General features: G+C 41.7%; 1 protein-coding gene and 1 pseudogene across 4 annotated transcripts in view; one reads left to right on the plus strand and one right to left on the minus strand.

Annotated features, from left to right (window-relative positions):
• Positions 1–208: 208 nt before the first annotated feature.
• LOC112678498 (14-3-3 protein zeta/delta-like) lies at positions 209–6,867 on the minus strand (annotated as a pseudogene).
• Positions 6,868–10,453: 3,586 nt separating this feature from the next.
• The window catches only part of RAB2A (RAB2A, member RAS oncogene family), an 89,884-nt gene continuing 74,484 nt past the window's right edge, over positions 10,454–25,853 (plus strand). For 2 of the 4 annotated variants that reach the window (XM_025477804.3, XM_049103682.1), the window contains exon 1: positions 10,454–10,803. In XM_025477804.3, the coding sequence (XP_025333589.1) occupies positions 10,758–10,803 (46 nt within the window). In that variant the 5' untranslated portion in view covers positions 10,454–10,757. Of the gene's footprint in view, positions 10,804–10,943; positions 11,237–25,853 lie in introns of those variants that run through there. The other 2 variants (XM_025477806.3, XM_025477805.3) reach the window with 2 other exon arrangements.

Consider the following 25,853-nt stretch of genomic DNA (forward strand, 5'->3'; position numbering starts at 1 on the left):
CAGAGAGAGAGAGAGAGAGGCAGAGACACAGGCAGAGGGAGAAGCAGGCTCCATGCAGGGAGCCCGACGTGGGATTCGATCCCAGGTCTCCAGGATCGCGCCGTGGGCTAAAGGCAGGCGCTAAACCGCTGCGCCACCCAGGGTTCCCCCATATACCAAAATTTTAAATGGAACGCATTACTTTTTTCCAATCAATCCCCTGTCTCTGAAAAAAAGCTTTTTTTTTTTTTTTTCAGGGTAGGGGAGGAATACAGGACATGGTTGGGAACAGTAGTAGTTATATTAGTAGTATTTTGTTATGATAAACTTTGTATTTAAACTTGGTAAAAGCCCATTAGCTGTCAAGAGGGAATAAGGAATAAATTTCCAAAAATGTACAATTTCCTTTAGAGAGGTTTCAGAACCAAGAATCTAATTTACATGAAAACCTGTAGAGAAAGTAGTTGAAAAGTCCATTCACAAAACTTTTATTCCACTTACAACTACTCAATACATGTGTTCTTAACAATTATGCTTAGATTGTTCATGAAAATTTCATAAGACACTAAACAAAGCTAGCCATCATCTCAAGTTATTTCCCTGTTAACTATTTTTACAGAACATGCATGTTAGGCAAGTATCAAAAAAAAAAAAATCACAAGAGCAAAGAATCAAAACAAAACAAAACAGAAAAAAAAACTAACAAAAAGGTTAAATACATGGGATTTTTGTTTTGCTGCTATACTTGATATACATAAAGTAATGGATATCAAGCAATTCATTTTTACTGCGTCTTCACTTGTACATTTGTTCTTAGGTTGCCTGAAACATTTAAATACAAATAAAAGGAGTGTAGCAAAAATAATGAAAGCAAACAGCAGGTAACTTTCCAAATAATGGAATGTGAACCATTTCTGCCCTTAACCAGAGTAAATTGGGTCACAACTAAAGGAACACTCCTGCAACTGTAGTCAAAGGTGTGCACATCGAGAATGAGTATTCCACAGATACTCGTGGTTCACATTTAATATCTACAGGATACCCTTTCTACTACAGCCTTGTAAGTGCCCCAAACCTTAAAGTACCCACAATAACTACACCTATATCTGGAACCAATTATCCCTTTTATTCCCCACCAGGACAAACCAAGATGTGGGCAATTTTCGTTGCTTAGACGTGGAAGCAGTTTTAACACTGGCCCTTGTGAAGCCACAATGTACCAAAAGTACTATGCCAAACACTTATAACTAGTATAAAAATTCCACATCCCCATATTGGCCACCTCAAGATGAAAACAGGTAACTCCCTAAATATTAACTGGCTCTACTCCCCTAATATTCAACATAAAAACCACATGGGAAATATAGAAATTAAAACAGAAGTAACATAAACCTGTCATAAATCGTAAACAAAAAACTATTTGTGGGACAGCATGAATGACAAATGGTCTACTGTGTAAATTTTAGAATGAGGCAGACAAAAGTAGGAAGGCCGGTTAATTTTCCCCCCCTTCTCCTGCTTCAGTTTCGTCTCCTAGGGTGTCCGATGTCCACGATGTCAAGTTGTCTCTCAGTAATTGCATTATTAGCGTGCTGTCTTTGTGTGACTCTTCACTTAATGTATCAAGTGCAGCAATGGCTTCATCAAAAGCTGTCTTTGCAAGAGAGCAGGCTTTCTCCGGTGAGTTCAGAATTTCGTAATAGAACACAGAGAAGTTAAGGGCCAGACCCAATCTGATAGGATGTGTTGGTTGCATTTCCTTTCCGCTGATTTCAAAAGCTTCTTGGTATGCTTGTTGTGACTGATCCACAGTCCCTTTCTTGTCATCACCAGCAGCAACTTCGGCCAAGTAACGGTAGTAGCCTCCTTTCATTTTCAAATAGAAGACTTTGCTCTCTGCTTGTGGAGCACTGGGGATCAAACGCTTTGCCGGAAGAGACAGTACATCATTGCAGATATCTCTTAGCTCGGTCTCAATTTTCTCTCTGTATTCTCGAGCCATCTGCTGTTTATTCTCAGCACCTTCCATCTTTTGCTCAATACTTGAGACGACCCTCCAAGATGACCTACGGGATCCTACAACATTTTTATAAGCAACTGAGAGAAGATTCCTCTCCTCTTGGATAATTCAGCTCCTTGCTCAGTTAAGGACTTCATGCAGGCTGCCAAGTCATCATGTCGCTCAGCCTGCTCGGCCAGATTGGCCTTCTGCACCAGCTCGATTTTATCCATGACTGGATGTCTGGAGTGGGTGCCGGCGGACGGACCGGGGCTCAGCAGTCTCTGGGCGGCAGCGGCGAGGCTGAGACCGAGCCTGAAGTTCTTCTAATGAAGATTACTAACCTAACATACCAGAAAAGACTACTCATAGGGATTAAGATGATGAGTCGAACTTCTACATGTTTGTATTTTATTTATTTATTCACGAGACACACAGAGGGAGAGGCAGAGACCTAGGCAGAGGGGGAAGCAGGCTCTCCGCAAGGAGCCTGATGCAGGACTCGATCCCAGGACCCCGGGATCATGACCTGAACCAGAGGCAGACTCTCAACCACTGAGCCACTCAGGCATCCCTACTTGTTTGTATTTTAAACCTGCTTAACTAAAGGCTTCCCCTACCTCTGCTTAATCTAGATTTTTTTAAACTTGAAATTTAAAATGAATAATCAACCACTGCAATATTTGGATACGAGAATTTTCATAGGTAGAAAAATATTGAGTTCCCATAAAATTATTCAAAGAAGCCAATGAGAAGTTGGAAATATCTTGTTTATTCTGTTGAAACACATGAATTCTTAAGGACTTGGAAAGGAAGCAAACAGCAACTTAAAAAAAAAGTCCTATTTGGGAGCTACTTTATCATTATGTTCTGTCCTCAAAACGATTGCCTTGAAATACAACTTTTCGGGGCACGTAGGTGGCTCAGTGAGTCAAGGATCTGACTTCAGTTCAGGTCATGATGTCAGGAGCTGCGTCAGGCTCCCTGCTCAGTGGGGAGTCTGCTTGTCCCTCTGCTCTCCCCCCTGTTGGTGCACTCTCTCTCTCACATAAATAAAATCTTTAAAAAAACTGAAAAAATGTTTTCTCCACCTTTTCTGACTGTAAAATTATTTATCAGACTTTTAATCTAAATTATTTTTAGAAGTGTCAAAACCACAATAAACTTTATTGATGCATCCATTCATAGCAAGCTTTTAGTAGACAGGTTAAATGGACCTGATTTGATCCCAAATGTATCTGATTTCAGATGGTGAGATATTTATTAGATCCTTGTTTTCACTCCTTGATCTCTTCAGGTTATGCTGCTTCTAGGGTGACTTCTAAGGTAACTGTAAGTGATCCTGGCCTCTGGAGTTAACGTCCTGTGTAGTCTCTTCCTACATTTTTATCATAGTGTGTCCATGGGACCAAAAGAATACAGAAGTGATGGTGTTGTGATTTCTGAAGCTAAATGATAAAAGAGATTGAGGTTCTGGCTTTGTGATCAGCTGCCTGTCATGAGGATACTCAAGCAGTCCTATGGAGAGGTCCATGTCATAAAGAAATAAGGCCTCTGCCAACAGCCAAAAGGGAGGGAGCCAGTTGGAAGTAGATCCTCAAGCCCTGGTCAATCATTCATGGGACTACAGATCTGGCTGAAGGATTAACTACAACCCCATGAGAGAACCCAAGCCAGAACCACCCAGCTAAGCTGCTCCTAGACTTCTAATGCACAAAAACAGTATGAGAATTAATGTTTATTGCAATTTTAAGGTTGTATTGTACTTTTTCATAATGTTTACTTGAAGAGGTTCTTTTTTTAAAAGATTTTGTTTATTTATTTTGACAGAGAGAGTGTGTGTGTGAGCACAAACACACCAACAGGGGGAGGGACAAAGGCAGAGGGAGAGACAGAATCTCAAGCAGACTCCACACTGAGCATGAAGCCTGTTGCAGGACTTGATCCCTCAACCCTGAGATGGTGACCTGAGCTGAAATCAAGAGTCAGACACTTAACCACCTGAGCCACCCAGGTGTCCCACCTGCAGAGGCTCTTGAGGATTGATTGCTACATTCCTCACACTAAGAATTTTTTAAAATTTTTTATTCTATGTTTTTTTTAAGACTTCTTTTATTTATTTGACAGAGAGAGACAGAAAACACAAGCAGGGGTAGAGGGAGAAGCAGACTCCCTGCTAAGCAGGGAAGTTGATGTGGGGCTTGATCCCAGGGTTCTGGGATCATACCCAAGCAGAAGGCAGACGCTTAACCAACTAAGCCACCCAGATGCGCCTCAAATTGAGAATTTAAATGAGCCTAAGTGCAGCAGTGATTCTTGGCACAAGCCTAAATTAGCTTTGCAGATTTTTAAATGTGAGAGCCTTTACATATAATCTCACTTTTGAAAAACATATTTATTCTTTTAATAATTTTTATTGTCAAAAATCAGAAAATTTGGGAAAATATACTTCTGTTTTCTCCAGATTACAAGTCAAATATGATTCTGTGGTGGCCATTTTCCTCTCTTTCACTCCATATATTAAAAATTCTGATAGTGAGATCATTAGAAGCAGAGATAAAGAGTACATAGGAGGGAGGGGATAGCAGAGGGTTGAAATGTGATCTCACAGTTCCCTGTACCAGTTATTTTCTAAGATTCCCTTCTCACTCAAAGGAAATCAGGACAGAAGGTTTTCTATGTTTACATCTCCCCCTGGGACACAGCCAGTTTATAATTTCCTCAAAAACGGAGAGAAAACTGATTTCTCTTTATCAAAATTTGAAGACCTTCAGTAATAAAGATTAAAAGAAACTGAAGCACTCACGGGACAGGAAGTGGTTCTGTCTTCAGACAATGTGAGATACACACCTCATGCATCCCCATTCTCATTCCAACCCCAACTTTTCCAAAACAAAGAACACCTACCAGCTAACTCAAGACCTACAACACATTAGAGACAAGTGGAGAGTAGTAGGGTCTGAAGCAATTGCATACTTTAGTTTCTGCTGACAAAAAGACTAACTTTGCAGATAATAAAATACTGCTGATGCTTTACTGTTCTGTAGGAGTTGGTCTTTTATTACATACATTTGCAAAAAATCATTCACCTGCAATTTGGTATATATGCTTGCTCCTGGTATTGACATGCTTTTCAGAGTGTTCTCATATCTACTTCTCAGCAGTTTTATTACATAACCAGCTAGAATTATCTCTATTGAACAGATGACAAAAAGTTTGAAGAGGATTTTCTTGAAATCAGCTAGTTAGTAGCAGAGAAGAATATAATTCAGGCCTCCAGGAATTCAACACTGGGCCTTTCTCTAGACAACTTTCTCTGCTGAAAGCACTAGACAAATGTAAAGGACTTAGAAAAATAATTAATTAAGAACACTACCCTGGGTTTTAACTCACTTCAAAGTTCTTTAAAATTAATTCAAAATATTTTATGTAGTTATACTTTTTACTGTTTTATAACATGAGCTTATTATTCTAATATTAACTGTTTCTTACATCTGTGCACTTCTGTAGGTCTCTTCTATTACAAATAATCAGCATTGGTAAAATGAATAGCCTACATATAAAAGAAGGTTTCTTCAAACACTTACATTCAAACATTGACTAAGGTATGAATTTGTGATCATTAAATTTATACTATCCAAGTCAGCTTTTGAAGGATAAGCAGAATGAAGTAGAAGAGAGACAACAGCCATTTCTGGCTTGGACAAGTGGTCAGAAATAGGCCACAAATAGCAAATAAAACAGGGAATGTTAAGTGTGTTACCCAACTATAATACAAATGGCAGATGAGGTGGGTAAGGTGACCAGAGTACAAAAGGGATGGGGGGAGGGGCTGTTGGAGCGTCTGAAAAGAATCAATTAAAGCAGTAACTATAAAAGATGATGCCCTTTAAGGCCCAACTTAAATGGCTCTCCCTCTGTAAAAAATCGACTCCCATTTCCCAGAACAAAATTCTGTCCTCTGAATGCCACATTGTCTCCCTGTAGACCTCATCAGGCCAAAGCTATCCATGACTTAGCACAAGGAAACTCTTATCTACTTTAAGTCAGGGTCTTTCTTGGGCTCATTAAACTCCTAACTATTCTTAGTGACAGGTTGGAGGTGGAGAATAAGGAAAGGATGAAAGGAAGGGGGAAATAATTTTAATATTTATTTAATGTCTACTATGAGCTTGAGATTGTGCTAGATACTCTATGTCATCTCATGAGACAACTAAGGCTTAGAGTGTTTAGTAATTAACCCATCAGTTTATCAACTGATAAGCGGTAAAGTCAAGAATTGAACCTAGTTCTTTCTTTCTTCAACACTGGTACTGAGCTGATTAAGTATTTGCTGGAAAAGTAGTTCCATCATGGCATTTACAAATGGCTGAAAGAAAACCTTTCACAGCCTTTTTTTTTTTTTTTTTTTAAGATTTTATTTATTTATCCATGAGAGACACAGAGAGACAGGCAGAGACATAGACAGAGGGAGAAGCAGGATGCAGGACTGGATCCCAGGACCCCAGGATCATGACCTGAGCCAAAAGCAGACAGACACTCAACCACTGAGCCACCCAGGTGCCCCTCACAGTGGTTCTTAATGATTTCTGGGTCATAGGCCTATGGAAGAATCTCTCCCATAAAATTACATGAATGCAAACACATAGAACATTTTGCATACTAGTTCTGGAGGATCACAGAGCCCCCAGAGTGCACTCAAGGACTGGCCAAGGAACCATGGAAACTAAAGAACCTGTGGAGGGCAGCCTGGGTGGCTCAGCAGTTGAGCACCTGCCTTCAGCGGCCCAGGGTGTGATCCAGGAATTCTGGGATGGAGTCTTGCATCAGGCTCCCTGCATGGAGCCTGCTTCTCCCTCTGCCTATGTCTCTGCTTTTCTGTGTCTCTCATGAATAAATAAAATCTTAAAAAAAAAAAAAAGACTGTGGATTATAGTATTTCACACCACTCCTCTCCCATCCCATCCACCCCATTGCTCCTTCTTTCCACAGTCTGAGAGCAATCAAAAACCAGAGAAAATTTAAACACATGAAAAGTTTGATTGGGAAAAGTAAACGCAAAATTTCAATATAATACTGTATTTTAAAATGTCATGGAGCACTTCAGTGAGGGGATCTTAGAGAATGTAGTCTAACAATCTTTAAACTTCAGTTTTGACCTTCAGATCATGTATGATGTAAGACTGAGAGATGAGGTTATCAGAATTCATCCCCAAGAGAGAGAAATAACTGAAAATCAAACTGAATGGAAAATCCCAGGAAGTGTACTACCACTTAGGGGAAAAGAGGTATATTTCTGTCATTTTGCCTGAGGAATTTCTCTTGAAAAATATTTTTGGATTTTGGGGGCTAAGTCAAATGTTTCAAAAGAGGTTTGTATGGCTTTTATTTATGTCCTGTATTGTTTCAAAGAGGATTTAAGACAGCATATAGGCATAGAGAAAATAGAACAAAATATTATGAATTAAATGTAGAAAGAAAATAAAGGTAGTGACATAAAATAAAGCCAGGAACGGAGCTGATTTTAAGACATGAACTCATGGGGTGCCTGAGTAGCTCAGCCAGTTAAGCATCTGTCTTTGGCTCAGGTCATGATCCTGGGGTTCTGGGATTGAGCCCCATGTCTGGCTCCCTGCTCAGCAGGGAATCTGCTTCTCCCCCTGCCCCTCCAGCACTGTGCTCACTCATATGCTCTCGCTCTCTCTCTATATCAAATAAGTAAACAAAATCTTAAAAAAATATGACTCATATGGTGACTACACCTTTTCTCCTTCAAGGTAATTTAAAATAATTATTCAGTACTAAGAGTTATGTATTAAGTATATGTTTTTCATAATTTATAAAATATCTTCACACACAATATCTTATTTGATCCTAAATTGACTGTGAGGCAGTTATTATCTACATTTTCCAAATAAGGCAAATGAGGCTCAAAGGACTTGAAAATCGAGTCTTTGCTCATTTCATTAGATTACACTGCCAGGCAGCAAGCGATCATTACAGCTCCTGTGCATCTCAGGAATGGAGTGATGCCACTCAGTTCTGTGCAAGAATAGTATACATCTGACTCATGGGGCCCCGCCCTTGTCAGGAGAGGATTACTGATACTTTACAGGTAGCTTCAGATCTGGAGGTTGGAGAGACATAAAATTAGACTTCAGACTTAGCTAAAATTAGCTTCAGACTAGTCCTTTAAGGTAACAACATTTAACTCCTTCACTTTACAGATGAGTACACTGAAGCTCTGAGAGGCCACATGATCTGTCACAATCATCCAGTTAATGGTAGGGCCACACCCAGAAGCCAGGCCTCCGAAGTTTTTGGGTTTTGTTTTACTCTATAGCTCTACATTCATTTCTATGATTTTTTTTTTTACATGCCCAAGTCTGATCTTCTCTTGTTTCCCCTGGGTCCACCTGGTAAAGTACTATATGCATACTGACATGGCTACAAGACCTTGCATAACCTGGCACTAGTGACTTTTCCAGCGACTCACCTCCTCTAACAGTATGGGAACGCTCCTGACTCATAAGGATGCTCAGCTTTTGTGTGTCATCTTGATAGAGCTGTCCTGCTGAGGCTCTGAGTAAAGGCCATGTCTCTGAGAGTAGAAAACAACTGAGGGAACATTCTAGATATCTATCACTCATGAAAGACCTGAGGGAAGGCACTCAGGAAGGACAAAATGGCCACTAGGAGGTCTTGGGCAGGGACCTCCCCTCCCCCAAAGCAAAGATGAGTGAACCAGTTTATGCAATTCCAGGTAACTTTCTGTGTCAAATTCTTGCGTGCTATCCCTGAAACCTTGGTAAAATCCCCTCCAAATACTCCAGAAACCACCAATGAGTTCATACTTGGCAAGGCCACTCAAAGCATGTACTAACCCACGTTAGCCAGCTCAGCATGGAGGTGTCAGTAGAATTATATAGTGAGAGATCCCAAAGGGGAGAGAACGTGAGGCAAGAGGAACCAGGGTCACTAAATCCCAGTGACCCCCCCCCCCCCCCGCCCCCCGCCCCAAAGATGGTCCTTCCATTGCCTTGGTTCGGTAAATGAGCTTCCTCTTGCAACTCTAAATTCCTTCAATGGAGCCACGAACTTTGCAGACTCTGCTTCTCCTGCCTAAACTTCATTTCCCATTCTCCAACTTTTGTCCTTTGCACAAACTCTTCCCCATCATTCATATTCTTGATGCAAACATCACCTTCTCCCGGTAACACATCCTCACACTTCCACGAACTCTACGGCCTCCTCTTCCCAAACTGTTCCTTCACAACAGCGTCCGCCCTCCGTGGCAACGCTGCGCAATGCAGAGACATAGTATGTCCTTAATAAATGTTGGTTGAATGGAACAAAAAAGATACTTTGTTTTTTCCTTTCAACCTATGTTTTTTTTCAGTAGGTAATTCAGGAACAGTGCAAAAAAGTTCAAACCGCACATAAAAGATTCAGGGAAACGCAGATGTGTCCTCCGTTCCCACCCGCCCTCCCCTTGATGCCAGCTGTGTTTCAGGATGGCTACAAACAGACGCTATTTCAGTCCACCCTTGACATGCTTTCTTTTTTACAAAATGGTAAAGATACATATATATAATGTATACGACAATAACATGTAATTCGTAAGCATATGAGCATATTTAGCATATAATTGTTATATATCTCATATACATAAGTAATGCATATAACATAAATATACATGTCTAGGGACGCCTGGGTGGCTCAGAGGTTAAGCGTCTGCCTGCAGCCCGGGGTGTGACCCTGGAGACTCCGGATCGAGTCCCACGTCGGGCTCCCTGCATGGAGCCTGCTTCTCCCTCTGCCTGTGTCTCTGCCTCTCATGAATAAATAAATAAAATCTGTAAAAAAAAAAAAAAAAAAAATATATATATATATATATATATATATACACACACACACACACGTCTACACCGATTTCTGCGCCTTGTTTTTGCATGTGAGGCTTCTCTGTCGGAGCCTCGTAATATTCGGCCACAGGGCACACCACACTCTACTTCACGCCCCCTGATGCACGGTGAGCGACTCGCCCTGTCAAGCCCGGGTCTCCGAACGCGGGGACACCACCGCCCTCCGGCGCACCCCGCGGCGCTCCCGCCTCCCCAAGCACCTTCCAGGAGCCCAAGGCCAGACCCGCGCCGAACGCGGCCGAACGCGGCCTCCGTCTCCCGCACGTGCCCGCGCGCCCCCGGCAGGGCGGAAGGACGCGGCGCCCATGCGCGTGGCGGCGCGGGGACCCGGCCCTCCGGTTCCTTCCCCTCCCCCGGCGTCCCCCGGCCGCCGGGGCCGCCCCTCAGCAGCGCCGGGACGACGGGCTCCGGGAGGCGCAGGGCTCTCGGCGGCCGGGGCGCGGCCGGGGCGCGGCCGGCTCTGCGCTGGGCGGGGCGGGGCTCCGGGGGCGGGGCTCCGGGGGGGCGGGGCTCCGGCGTGCGGGGCGCGGCCGGCGTGCGCGGCTCCTCCCCTTTCCTCCGGCGGCGCCGGCGGCCGCAGCACTTCCGGGTCGGCGCGGAGGCGGGGCGGAGGTGCCGCGGCGGCTGTTATTGTTCGACTGAGCTCGGTCGGGAGCTGTCTCCACCGGCTGTGCGGGTGTCAGTTCGTCCTGCTTCCTCTCGGCCCTTAAGTGTCGGCGGCTGACGGCGACGGCTGCGGCGGGCGGGGCCTGGCGTTTCGAGGCCGAGTGGCGCCGGGGTGAGGGGCGCGGAGGAGGAGGAGGAGCAGTAGCGGGAGGAGGAGCCGTGTGCCCTGGCACCGAGCGGCCGCGGCCATGGCGTACGCCTATCTCTTCAAGTACATCATCATCGGCGACACAGGTGAGGGCCCGGGGTGCGGCCAGGCAAACGTCGGCGGCCTCCCGGCCGGGGCTGAGGGGCAAACGGCGTCTGCAGCGGCGCGGGCGCCAACGGCGCCTCCCTCCCTCCGTGCCGGCCGCGCCGCTCCATTTCCGCAGTGCTGGAGCTGGTGACGTGGGCACTGCGAGCCGAGCGGCCGCGGCCTGGCCGGGCCCTGTCCGCCGCCCCCGCCCCGGGCGGCCCTGCAGCTGGGGGCCGCGGCAGCCGCTTGCGACTTGGGACCTGGGAACCGTGTGACGGGAGGGGCGGCCCGGCCGGGGGTCACCGGGGCCTGACGTGGAGGACTGCACGCCCCGCCGCGGCCCCTCACCTTGGGCCTCCTCGCCGCCCTCGAGAAGGAAGATGGGAGGCAGATGAGAGCAGAAGGTGATGGGAGGAGGCCCTGGGCTCCCCGGTCAGTCCCACCTTTCCCAGCCTACACGCACCTGTCAGGGGCTGGGCAGGGTGCTCCTCGCGTGGGACAGGCGGCTGAGAAGGCTTCAGAGAAGGGAGCCTTAAAGGGGAAAAATTGTTTGTTTGCTTGTTTGTTTGTTTTAACACCCTCAAATCCCAAGTCAGAGTTAGTCGTGTTCCATCGCTTGGCGGCCGGGGAATTCCTTTCGAGGTCATTAAAGCGTGAAAGTTGTGTCGAGTTTGCCACGTGTAAACTGGGGTTATTTGGGAGTGATGCAAGGCCGGCCCGTGCTCTGCGTGTGCCTGTGTGTGTGTTGGGGGCACTGTGATTTCTTGGATGTATCAGATTCCGGGTGGCAACTGTCAGTTTTCAGGTGACACGATAGACAGTCTGAAGCAGAAAGGAATTCAGCGGTTCTCACTTGAGATAACATCAGAGTATATTTCGCAGATCAGTCAACAAACTCGTGATATATTTTTTTAATACCTGTGATTTTGGCATTCCTTTGAATCTAATAATAAAACTAAAGCTTGTTCAAGTGTTGTAACTATTTATATACCAGAGTCTGGTTTCAGTGAGGACTCTTGCACAACTTTGGACCATTTGCACAACTTTGGAAATGTAAGCAGCCGCTTGTGGTTGCACTAGTGATGTGGCGAATTCAGTAAGTAACACAAGAATCACGTTGATTGTTTATTGCCGGCTCCTAGAAAAACTTGCTGCTGTAAATACAGCTTTTTAGCAGGGTTGTTTTTTGTTTTGTTTTGTTTTTTTGTTTTTTGTTTTTCCAGGCGTGCCTGTACAGAGCCTGGATGGTTTTCTATGTAAAGTCTTGGGTAGAGCAGTGTTTTGCAGATGTTTAGTGGCCAGCTTATGTACTTTAAAAAAAAAAAAAAAGCTGTGGCATGTTTTAAAGGAGAAGGAATTGGGTCTAAAGCCCACTGGAAAATTTTTATTTAGGCAGTAAACCCAAGTTGGAGAGGGAATTTATGTTAACTATGATATGAATATGTTTGAGAAGTACAAAGAAGGGTGGGAATAGACTTAGCAGTGGTGAAGATGCAGATTTTCCGCTTACTTACTGAGCATCTACTCTGGGTAGGGTATTGTGCTGGGAGTACTGGAGCTACAAATCACGCAAACTGGTGCTCTGTGCTCCTGGAATTTGCCCTCATTGGAAAACAACCCCCAGGCAGTTTATAGGGAAGACACTCCTTTCTTGCCATTGCTATTGTTATCACCTAGGTTCAGGCACTTGATGGCAGACTGTATACAGCAGTACTTTCTTTCCACTCCAGCCCATGTAGTTTCCTGTCAGATTAATCTTGGTGATACCTGGCTCTTAGGAGACTGGTCGTCTGTTCACGTTCTTTAGTTTCACCTTCCAGGAACTCCATTATTTTAGCCTCTGTTTTCTTTGCTGGCCTTCTTTCCCACTATTCCCTACCTTCTGCCAGTGAGGCTCAGTGGCTGATTTCTGTGCTTTTTCGTGGTTCCTTCTGCTCCCTCTGCTTAGAGTGTCTTCTCGGTGGAAATTCTATCAGTCCTTCAAAGTTTAATCCAGGTCTTCCATAATGCTTTCAAAGTCAAAATATATTAAGCTCTTTTGATGTGTTAGGCTTTTTCTGGTATCCTGGCTAGCAGTGAGTACTACTCCTTTATCTGGATGTATCATACTTTGTATTGTTCTTATATTAATGCCAGACTGCTTTATAGATTCTTGTGTAGACGTCTGTATTCGATTATATACCTCTGGAGGGCAGGAAAGATGTTTAATATAGCTTTGCATTTCAAGAAGTGCCTAGTAGAAGGCCATGTACATTTAATTAAATTAATGAAAGCATAGCCAAACAGTCCACTATGTTCATGTTTATATACATTAAAAACTTAAATATACAATTCTGCCGCTGACTTGGGCCAAAATCCTTTACCGTGTTTCCTTAATTCAAAATATATGCATAGTTATAAGGTACATCTAATGTTGTCTCCCCACCAAAAGATGGTATTAAATTAGTAGTGTGATAGCCATCCTGATTTCTTCAAAAGTCATAGTATGAAAAATATGTGTCTTAGGGTGAAGGAAATTGCTACTTTTCCTTTTTTTCACTTTCACTAGTTTATAATAAACTATCATTTTTAACCTTTCCTTTTTCTCTCAGTAATGAGATAAAATGAGAACAAATGTAAAAGTACCACACACACTTTGTCTTTCAGACTTCCTGCTTCATAGAGGAGACTTTTTTTTTTTAAGATTTTATTTATTTATTCATGATAGGTACAGAGAGAGTGAGAGGCAGAGACACAGGCAGAGGGAAAAGCAGGCTCCATGCAGGGAGCCTAATGTGGGGCTCGATCCCCGGTCTCCAGGATCACACCCTGGGCCAAAGGCGGCGCTAAACCACTGGGCCACCCGGGGCTGCCCTAGAAGAGACTTTTAAAGACTTTTTACGCCATCATGGTGATACTGTTGAAATCTTTGTTTTCTTAACTCTAGGGCCAAATGCAGTTAAAATGCAGTTTTAAATTTTTTCATTGGTACTGCTGTCATGTTCCTGAGAAACTATTTAGGTGATGTGTCATTTAAATCTAGATATAAAGTGGAAATTGGTTTTTAACAAGCATGGCCTAATAGCATAACCAGACAGTTACCAAATACAGAAAGAGAAAAATTGTAATAAACCTGTTATTGTTGCTCCTAAAATTTTGGCAACTGCTTCCCATTCTAACTTGATCACTAGCCCTCCTTCCCCTTCTCTGCCACTCAGCTAGGCACACAAAAGCTCAAAACCAGTTGTGTTCTATCTGAAATGACCCTCTTGCTTTGCCCCCCACCCAAAAACGATGAAAGATTAGGTCAAAACTTTTCCACTTGACCAAGTCCTGTTCTTTTAAGATTGTTAACAAACCGCATTACTCCCTGCTGCATCATACTCATCCCCTCCACTCTTCCTTCCTTCATTGGTCCCTTTTCTCCCCACTCCCACACAGTTTTTTTCTTCTTTTTCTTAAAATCTTTTGAGGATATGGGACGCCTGGGTGGCTCAGCGGTTGAGCATCTGCCTTCGGCTGAGGGCATGATCCCAGTCCCAGGATCCAGTCGCGCATCAGGCTCCCAGCAAGGAGCCTGCTTTGCCCTCGGCCTATGTCTCTGCCTTTCTCCATGTGTCTCATGAATAAATAAATAGATAGATAGATCTAAAAAGAAAAAATCTTTTGAGGCTAAGAGCTGTATACGAAAATAAATTTTTAGTAGTTAAGTAATGGGGCCCTTGGAGGAGGTGCTGCAAGCTTTACCTGGAAGATGATACTTGAGCTGAAATTGGAATGATGTGTAAGGATTTGCCAGGTGGGCATGTGGGAAATGTCTGGCAGGTAGTTGGAAGTACATGTGTGCCGTTCGATCAGACAATCTCACATATACTACTTCTTGGTGTTTGTTTTTTTTTTAAGTTAACTACTGAGCCTTAGTGGGAGCCATTTTACCAAAGACGGTGAAAGAGAGGGAAGGAGGGAGACGTGTGGAGTTGACACCAAGATCAGGTTTGCAGGAATGTGAAGGGGTGTTGAGTGTGTGTGTATGTGGGCGACGATAGGGGAGAAGTTGAAAGATCAAAAACCTACAACATAGAGGCAGAATCCCAGAGCACTTGGGGAAGAGTGGCATTAGATTCTCCAGAGCTTTAGAGCTGTGACAGAAGAACGCCTGTCTTGTGGGAGACACAAACTTGAGTTTCTTTAGGTTCTTGAGACTCACTTATGGTGGTTTCTTCTTCTTTTTTTTTTTTTTTAAATAAAGATTCAGTGGCCCAACCCCCAGAGATTCTTACTAGGTCTGAGATGGAGCTCCTTGTTGCAAAACCTGAGACCAGAAACATCAACCATTTTATTTAATCATATGAGCAAGTTTGTTGGATTATCTTCAGAAAACAAACTGGAAAAACAGAGAAATTCGAAGGTAGAAAAATTCCACTTATTTTATGATGAAATGTAGCCTGCATATGTATGTACATACTATGTATACTTGAATAGTTTTAAGGAACAGTAATGAATTACAACATATCCATGCTAAAGAAACACAGATCCTCATCACTTACTTCCTTTCCCAGGCTTCCACCAGCTTGAATTCTCTATTCTTCTCTTGCTTTTCTTCATAGTTCCGGAACTTTTGCATCTCTATATTGTTTCGTTTTGTCTGTTTTTAGGTGTATTAGTCCTGTTTAGTGAGAGAGCTAAAATATGTCTGAAACATACCTTTTAACATCATCTAGAATTTAGACAGTATAGTCTTTTTAAATGATTTTATATATTATTTGAGAGAGAGAAAGAGACAGCATGAGCAGGAGGAGCAGAAAGAGAATCTCAAGCAGACTCCACACTGAGTGTGGAGCTGGTTGCTGGGCTTGATCCCAGGACCCTGAGATCATGACCTGAGCTGAAATCAAGAGTCAGGTTGTTTAAACTGAGTGCACCATACAGGTGCAGGTGCCCCTAGAAATATATTCTGGTCTACCTAAGTTGTTGCTTTATGCATGTTATTTGTAGTTGATTTTAGGATTTGTGACTAGCCCTTTTCCTTTTCTCTTTCTCTCCTAACTAGTTTGTTTGCTACTTGCTTCCCCTAACATTATAATTCTTGCTACTAAGACTTTGTATTGAATCATAGAGGCATGGTTGTGGTGGTCTCATCCTTTTTCCCTTCATCTCTCCTGATAAGCCTGCGTCCTCATCTCAAATAATGCCCCCCTCTCTTCTTTCTCAGTGCTCGTCCCTTTTGTTTTCTTTGACCGCTCCTGCTCCAACACAAAATGAGTTTTCTCCTCTCTCTGCCCCTCTGATCCCTCTTCCCCCATTTTATCTCGCCAGCTCTCCATTTCTTGCAGTAGCCAGTAATTTTGCTGGGTTTTTGAGGGATCCAAATTTTGCCAGCTCAGCTGTTTTCCCCCTCACTCTGGCCCAGCTGTGCTTGCTCCATTTTGTTATTTTTTCCTCATCCTGATCTGTGAGGCTGTGTCCTTTGCTACAAAAGATGCAACCACGTACTGATCTCCCTTGTCCCCCTTTCTAACTTTACTTTTTCCATGAAACTTTCCCATTTGGTTCATCAGCCTTGTTTATTTGTAAGTTTTAGAATATATGCTGTTCTTTACTTGAAAAGACATCTGGCAAAAAGATGCTAGATTCCCTCTGTTGTCATTCACCTGTAGTCACCCCCCTTTTAATTCGTACAGTATATTTCAATGAAAACAACTTGGGTCTTATCCTTTTTGAGATGCTGTTTAGAAGACCTGCAGTGGGTCCTGGACATCTATATTTTTTAAAAGCACTGTTTTTTAGTGGTAGTATGATGACATTCATCTGCAGGTCCGTCATGGGCCTTTGTGTATATTTTTCTAGAATGTATTTTTTATTCCTATTGTCAGATTTTCTGCTTTCTGGATTTTTAAGTTAATCTGTAAGTTATAGCCAGGCCGAATTTATATGGAATTCTTCATCACATTAGTTTTGGGTACTATCTGTGCAGTAGGTTTTCATGAGCCATTTTTCAGACTTATAGTTTGTACATGGTATCAAAACTTCGTTTTTTATTGCTTCAAAAGATATTTGAGGTTACCATTTTATAGATGAAGAAACTGAGCAGTGTCGTTTGGGGCAATTACTTATGTATTTCTTCCCTTTTAAGTTTTTACTCTTCACAGCTATGATGTAGCTCTTTAGGTTTTCTCTCAGTTTGCTCTTCAAAATGTTCCAATTTTCGGGTGTGGCTGACAGTGTGTTTCTGGTCATATCTGAGAGAGAAGGGAAGAAAATGAATGTCGATAGATGCATACTGCAGTGAAGCTCTTGGAGCAAGACAGTGCCTGGCACAGAGATGGTGCTTCAGAAAATCATGAGTTTTGTGCTAGGTAGCCTCCACTGGGTAGGCTACATGCATTGGCTAATTGATTTCTTTTTGTTTCAAGAAAGATTTAATGACATTTATATAAAAATTTGTGATAGTTTTATTCCTTCAAATGGGAGAAAGAAGGTACATTTGTTTTGTGTTGCTACCATAATAAACCACCATGCGCTAGAGGAGCTCAGAGAACACAGATTTATTATCTTACAGTTATGTAAGTTCATGTACATGTCAGCATGTGTCAGAAGTCTGATGTGTTTCTCAGCAGGCCAACATCAAGGTTTCAGCAGGGCTGGGTTCCCTTCTAGAGGGATTCGAATTGCTCTTTCAGGTTATTGGTGGAATATACTTTCTTGCCACCATGGGGCTAAGATCTCCCTTTTCTTGCTGGCTGTCTGTCATCTGGGTGACGCTCTCAGCTTCCAGAGCTCACCGCACCCACCTTCCTTGGTCCCTGGCCCCCATCCTCCATCCTCTGTCTTCAGGCCCAGCAACAGCAGGCCAGGTGTTTCCAGTGTCGCGTCTTTCTGACTCTTCTTGGGTCATCTCAGCTCTCTGACCAAAGCTGGGAAAGGTTCTCTGTGTGTAGACTTGTTTGATTAGATTGGATTTATCTGGATAATCCAAGATAATCCCATCTCAAAGTCTCATTTTAATCACATCTGCAAAGAGCCTTTGCCATGTATAGGTTCTGGGGATGAGAGTGTACAGTTTTTTGTATGGGGGGAGTAGCATTATTCTGCCTACCACAGGGGGCTAAGAAGAAACTGTAAATTGAAAGTTTGAAGCAATATTAATTCTTGACTCTGTATACACCTTTATGAAGTAGGCACTGTATTAAGCTATACAAAGAGAGAACCCTGCTTGTTTACCTTAATTATAGTACGCATTATTTTTTTTAAAGCATGTATGCATATACTTAATCATTCCTGATGGTCTTGAAAAGCGTTTTTCCTCTGATTCCTCTTTAAAAGACTACAGTGTAGTGTAGTGAAGAATATAAATATACGGGATCCCTGGGTGGCGCAGCGGTTTGGCGCCTGCCTTTGGCCCAGGGCGCGATCCTGGAGACCCGGGATCGAATCCCACATCGGGCTCCCGGTGCATGGAGCCTGCTTCTCCCTCTGCCTGTGTCTCTGCCTCTCTCTCTCTCTCTCTCTCTCTGTGACTATCATAAATAAATTTTAAAAAATTAAAAAAAAAAAGAATATAAATATACAACCAGGATATTTATACATAAAGGGCTTTTTCTAATGGTGTGGCTCATTGAATCTGAGCAGTAATAATTCACGATGAAGGCTTGATTTTACAGGTGAGGAAAGGAAGACTGTCACATCACAGAGCTAGTAACTGACTAACATTTGGAATTTAATCCCAAGTCTTTCTGACTCCAAAGTCCATGCTCTCCCATATCATATGTAGTTCTTGATTCCTACAAATTCCATATCAGATTTTTTTCTTTTTTTAAGATTTATTTTTTTATTCCAGAGACAGAATGAGTGGGAGGGGCAGAGGGAGAGAGAATCTCAAGTAGACTCCTGCTGAGTGACAAGTGGAGACATGGGGCTCAATCTCACAACCCTGAGATCATGACCTGAGCCAAAATCAAGAGTCGGACACTTAACCAACTGAGCTGCCCAGGCACCCTGTATAGACGTCTTTTGTTGGCTTACCAACAACCGCTTGTTTTGTTGAGTTGCAATGGAAGTACATAGTCCCTCAGTCCCCTTTACTAAAACAGACATCACGTCCACTCATGCAAAATGGGTATAAAGGATAAGAAAATAGTAAAGTCCTGTATAAAACAAGAATAAAGTGTTTTCTCTGCCCCTTATCAGCTATATGAACTTGGGCAACATCTTTAATCTGCCTTGGTGCCCTCATCTATAAAATGGAATGAATATATGAGATAATATATGTCATAGTGACTTGAATAAGAAATGGTTACTAGGGCAGCCTGGGGTGGCTCAGTGGTTTAGCACCGACTTCAGCCCAGGGCATGATCCTGGAGACCGGGGATTGAGTCCCATGACGGGCTCCCTGCATGGAGCCTGCTTCTCCCTCTGCCTGTGTCTCTGCCTCTCTCTCTGTATCTCTCATGAAAAAATAAATAAAATCTTAAAAAAAAAAAAAGTCACATGCTCTACTGATTGAGCCAGCCAGGCACTCATGTGTGTTTTGTTTTAAACATGTTTTTTTTTTCTTTTTAACAGTGTTTTTATTATCTATTTCTGACTTTTTTTTTGCATAGGTAAGAGTATGTAGACTGTGTGTATTGATTCTTTAGTTTTTGAAGCTAATTTTGTAGCCAGCTACTTGGTCAGTATGTGTACATACATATTCTGTGTGTGCTTGAAAAGTGTATTGTGTATGCGGTTGGTTCAGGGTTCCATACGTGTTCACCAGATCAGACTTGATATCTGTATATTCTTAATAGTGTCTTGACTTTTAGGGTAAAATAACATCTATTATGACAATGCTTTTATTTTTGTTTTGTTTTTAGTTTTGTCAGAGTGATTATACCCCCAGTAAATTCTAGGGATAATTGGTAAAGTGTGTATGGGCTCAGGTCTTTTTTTCTTTTTTTTTTTTTTAAGATTGTATTTATTCATGAGAGACCCAGAGAGAGAGGCAGAGACAAGGCAGTGGGAGAAGCAGGCTCTCCACAGGGAGCCTGATGCGGGACTTGATCCTAGGACCTAGGGGTCATGAATTGAGCTGAAGGCAGCCACTCTACCACTGGTGCCCCCTGGGCTCAGGTCTTTGCATCTCACTGAAGAGTTATTCTTTTTTTTTTTTTTTTTTTTTTTTAAGAGTTATTCTTTGTCATTAAGTTATCCTCTACTTTTACATACTGTGAGGTTTTGTCTTGTTTTGTTTCTTATGTATTGTTTATTTGGTAGTGTAGTTTGGGGTTCTCAAGTGTTTTAATCTTTTTTTTTATTTTGGCTCATATTTGCTTAGTGTGTGTACTTTTTCATCATTTTTCCTTTTTTCTTTGGACCCAAGGGTTTATTTTTGTGCTTTGTTTAGGAAACAAATATTACAGATACAGTTGAAGCACTTTGTTATACTCTTCACTACTCTCCTAAATTTGGTGTTTATTATTTGTATGAAAGGTTTTAGATGATTACTACATATGTATGTGTGTATTTGTAAACAGTGCACAATTGTTTATATATTTTTTCAACTTTATATTGGAATTTTACTCAGACTTTTTAGTTCAGCATTATTTTGGGAGATTTATCGGTATTCATACATTTTGTTCTATCTTATTGATATTAATTGCTAGATTGGTTTAATTTTAATTAAATTATGTTGGTTTAATTTTACTTATATCCTGTTGTTTGACTCTACCACAATTTTCCCATTCTTTTCGCCTAAGGAAATTTTAGGCCAAGTTGCCTGAGTGGCTCAGTCAGTTAAGCATCTGCCTTTGGCTCCTAGAAGCCTGCTTCTCCCTCTCCCTCTGCCTGCTGCTCCGCCAGCTTGAGTGCTCTCTGTTAAATAAATAAATAAAATCTTAAGGGGAAAAAAAAGAAATTTTAGGCTGGATTGTCTGTGGTGTTTTAAAAGACAGTATACTACGTGGATTATTTTTGTGCCTGCCTCCTTGAACATGTTTGCTAAAGTTCTGGAGATAAACCTTTGAGTGGAATTGTGGGTACGAGGTGTGCACATCTGCTTTAGCTGTGAATTTAAATCATTATTCAGAGTAGTCATTCTTCGGAGTAGTTATCAATTAACTCTCATTCTTATTTTTTCACTTTTTTATAAAGCCCATTGTTTTTTATAAAGCCCATTGCTATTTTATTAAAAGATTCGGTCTGAGATGCTTTTATTAGGATAATTTAATCATTGATGGATGAATTAATTTAATTAATTTTAAGTGGAGCCCATTGCAGGGCTTGAACTCAGGACCCTGAGATCAATACCTGAGCTAAGGTCAAGAGTCAGACGCTTAACCTCTTGAGCCACCCAGGTGCCCCAGTCATTGACCAAATTGAATTAATTTATACTGTCAGGTCCCCACCCTTGCTCAGTCACATGGGCAGGGATCAAGGCATAGGTCGCAAGCATGCCCATTTGCCGTGGGCTTTTGGAGAAGGCAAGTACTATGTCCTGTTTTGGCTTACTATGCCCCACATAGGAAGCAATATGGTAGTCAGATTTCCCAAGCATGTGTAATGTGACCTATTCCTTGTAGGACAATGTGGAAAGAGTCTAATGGAAAGAAGATACTTATTACTAATTCTTATTGTGCACATGAACAATTAACTAAAATTCCTGAGTTTCCTACTTCTAAAATTAATATATTACCTGCCAAGTGTACCCTATAGGCTTGTTCACCAATGCTATACGTTTTTGGTTTTTGTTCTTTTCAAACTTTATAGCTGTCTTTGAAATTCAAGTGTCAGTAATTTGTTTCCCTCCATTTATTTACAGTTGATATGTCAGCGTAAGTGGTGTATTCATGCTTGTTCTGCTTCCCCCAGTGTTGTTAATATCGATGAATGACTCCTCCTTTAGCACTTGTCCAACTTTAGTAATAATTCCTATGCATCTAGGATAGAAGGCAAATACACTTGATCCTGAATGACATGGAGATTAGAGGCACCAACCCCCACAAAGTCAAATCCACTTATAACCTTGACTTCTCAAAAAGTTAACTACTAATAGTGTACTGTTGACTGGAAACTTTGCCAATAACATAAACAGCCGATTAACAAATATTTTCTATGTTACATGTATTATTTACCGTATTCTTACAAAGAAAGTAAGCTAAAGATAAAAATGTTAAGGAAACCATAAGAAAGAAAATACATTGATAGTACTCTACTGTATTTATTGAAAAAAAAATCCATGTATAAGTGCACTTGCACAGTTCAAACCCATGTTGTTCAAAGGTCGACTGTAATATGTTAATCTAATTCCTCTCTGGTTATTTTAGCTTAGACAACACTCTTGAAAATTTTCCAAGAGCCTAGTATTTGTAATTACAATATCTTGATTAGTGCAAGGACTCCTTTGCTTGCTTGTTCCCTTGGTGAAGTTCAGACCTCTTCAACTTCTATTTTCTCATCTGGAAAAGACAGCAGGAATGCCTGGCTTATATCTATCTCACAGGATTTTTGTATTTGAAGTGAAAAAAATGTGTGCAGGTACCTTATTGTAAGCTGCAAAGTGCTTTATTAATAGTAATATCTTAGAGATAATTTTTCTGATTTGTTGAGCATCTTTAAGTTAGTGAGGGAGGTCTTGTCGATAGAAAAAGCTATTCATTTTGCTGACTGCGAACTGTAATTACTTGGGTTGAAGGAATAAGATCACATATTAATCAGCAAAATGGCAATTCTTTGATCCTGAGATTTTCTTTGGATTCCATAAAGGAAAGTTATTTCCTATCTCAGATAATCCTCACAGGCCACTTGAGATTGAGAATAATATCAAGTAGGAGGTGCCCTTTTTCACTAGTCTTCAGGAAGGATGTATTAAGATCAATAATTGTTTCCTCGATTTCTTCTGTACCCACTTTTGGTACCTTGAGATACCTCTCTTGATTTTGAACCCCCTTGGAAAGAGGCAGGCTTTTTTAGGTCTACAGAAGTCTTCAGTATAAATGAATCTGTTGATCAAAGGTAATCTTTTTATCTCTTTGGAGAAAGTATTGTTAGTTCAGTTTAGTCTTACTGTTTCAAAGGTCAAAGTAAAAGTACATGTTTCCAAAATCATTGATGGTCAAGGTTTTACTTCACTTGGCATAAAAATTAATAAATAGAGAAATGAATTAATTATAAATTAAAGCAATAATTGTGATTTATAATATAATACTTGGTGAATTGATTCATCTGCCTTTTAAGTAAAGGTTGTATAAGTACTTGTTATATTTTTTCAATATAACCTTTGGTATAAGATGAAGAAATTCTCCTGGTTTACCAGCTAGACGGATTTTTAAGTGGTTGAATAACTGTATCCATAATGGGCTGCCCTTGTAGGCAAGCTGGAGGTAGCAAGCTGCTGCTTAGTCCTGTTTTTTTTTTACATTTCACGTTAGTAACAACTTGGATAAAATCCAATTTGATTGAGAGAGCTAATTTGTGGATTATACCAGATAGAATCCAAAATGACCTTGACAGGCAGAACAATTGGCTAAATTTAGCAAAATGTAAATTAATGAAATTGAAGCCTTATATTTACTTTAAAAACCATCATTACAGGGACACCTGTGTGGCTCAGCCAGTTGAGCATCCGACTCTTGATTTTGGCTCAGGTCATGTTGATTTCTTGGTCATGGGATGGAGTCCTGCATTGGGCTCCACCCTCAGTGTGGAGTCCACTTGGGATGCTCTTTCTCCGTCTCCCTCTGCTGCTCCCCCTGCCCATGCACACGTGTGCTCTCTCTCTTTCTCTCTGAAATAAATAAAATCCTTTCTAAAAAGTAAAACAACCATACAAATACAAGATGGAGGTCAACTGGTAAGTAATATATATCCAGCTCTTAAAGTTTTACATGACTTGGTTCAGTATGAGTCAGATAAGTAAAAAAGCCAACAAAGGAATAAATGTGGGCAGTCCGGGTGGCTCAGTAGTTTGGCACCGCCTTTGGCCCAGGGTGTGATCCTGGGGACCCAGGATTGAGTCCCGCGTCGGGCTCCCTGCGTGGAGCCTGCTTCTTCCTCTGCCTGTGTCTCTGCTTCTCTCTGTCTCTCTCATGAATGAATAAATAAAATCTTTAAAAAAATTAAAAACAAAGGAATAAATGTGATGATGGTTAGTAAAGGTATAGTGTACAGATGAGGCAGGTAATAATTCTACTCTACAATTCAATTATGGAAACTTGTTTCAGAGGGGTATCTACACATTGGAGTCTATGCTCAAGAGACCAATAGTACGAGGGCTATATCAACCATGACACTGTAGGAACAACTCAAACTTTTTTTTAAATTTTCCCTCCCCCTACCCTGATACAATGGAAACATTTTAACCTAAAAAAAAAAAGAGAGAAGATTTAAAGGAGCATGTAATAATGACTTTTAAATAGTTAGGTGACTGTCAAATACAAGAGACTTAAATCTACCCTTTTTGAGGGGATCCCTGGGTGGCTCAGAGGTTTAGTGCCTGCCTTCAGTCCAGGGCATGGTCCTGGAAGCCCGGAATCGAGTCACACATGGGGCTCCCTGTGTGGAGCCTGCTTCTCCCTCTGCCTATGTCTCTGCCCTTCTCTCTCTCTCTCTCTCTCTCTCTCTCTCTCTGTGTGTGTGTGTCTCTCATGAATAAATAAATAAAATCTTAGAAAAAAAAAAAACTACCCTTTTTGGCTTTTCATAGGCAGAACCAAAACCATGAGTAAAAGAGATTTGAACTTCGTATGAAATGGAAGGAGGGGACACCTGGCTGGCTCAGCTGGAAGAGCATGCAGTTCTTGATTTCGGGGTCATGAGTTCAAGCCCCACATTGGGTGTAGAGATTACTTAAAAACAAAAACTTTTTGAAAAAAAGAAAGAGCTTGTTAAATTGTGAGTTGGTTTGTTACTGGAGCTGTTCAGACAGGTTTGATTGACATATAATAGGGTTTGGAGGATGGAATTTATACAAAGATTAGAGGATTGGATTTGGTTTTGGTTTTGATTTTGATTTTTTTTAAAGAAAGAGAGAAGAGAGTGTGGGTGCGCACAGGAGTGGTAGGGGACAGGAGAGGAGCACAGAGAGAGTATCCCAAGCGGGGCCCTGTACCCAGCACAGATCATGATGCTGGGTTATATCCCACAACCCTAAGATCATGATAAGCTGAAATCAAGAGTCAGGCGTTCAGCCAACTGAGCTGCCTGGGCACCCCTCATTTTGTTTTTATTTTTATTTTTTTATTTTTTAAGAGATTTATTTATTTATATGAGGGAGAGAGAAACCCAGGCAAACTCCATGTTGAGTACAGAGCCCCATGCAGGGCTGGATCCCATGACCCTGAGATCATGACTTGAGCTGAAATCCCAAGAGTCATATGCCTAACCGGTTGTGCCACCCAGGTACCCCCCTCGTTTTTGTTTTTAAATAAATTTAAGATACTATGTGGGCAGTCCTGGAGTTAGAAAAATGAACAAGACTATCCTGTCCTATTGGGAAGACCAATTTGCCACAGGGATTAAAAGATAATAGAATAGCAACAGGTACAAAGTACTGAAGGAGCATCAAGAGGATTCATTCTAACTACAATGAATGGCTCATAACGTACTCAGATTTTCAGCAAACATTGAGGGTTGTGCTTTGGCTTTCATATATGTTCTCATGGTAATCCTAGGTACCTCTTTACTCCATTTTACAAATTATATATCAGGTATGATACTATTAGACGTGATCTCATTTGTTTGAATAATTTCCCCATGTAACAATCCTGTAGAATCAGTTTGTGCTTTTGTTCCTACTTTTATGTTATGTGGAGAACAGAGAATTGAGCTGAGCTACCCATAGATTATACAGAGTGTGGCAGGATGATAGGGTTCTTGTCAGGATTTTGTGGGGGCTTAAGACTAAAGGAACTCTGGGGACTATACTGTGAAGAGCATTGTGTGGCAAAAAGAGTTGATTTGTTTATCCTCTGGATAGATCAGAAAAACCTTATTCCCCATCTCTGAATGGTATAAATTTCTACCCTTAACTCAGATTTCTGGCAGGAGCTAGTGAAACCCTTTATACCTTTAAATCTTTTCTTTCTTTTGGGGCCTT

This window comes from Canis lupus, chromosome 29, assembly GCF_003254725.2.
Source record: "Canis lupus dingo isolate Sandy chromosome 29, ASM325472v2, whole genome shotgun sequence".
NCBI lineage: Eukaryota > Metazoa > Chordata > Mammalia > Carnivora > Canidae > Canis > Canis lupus.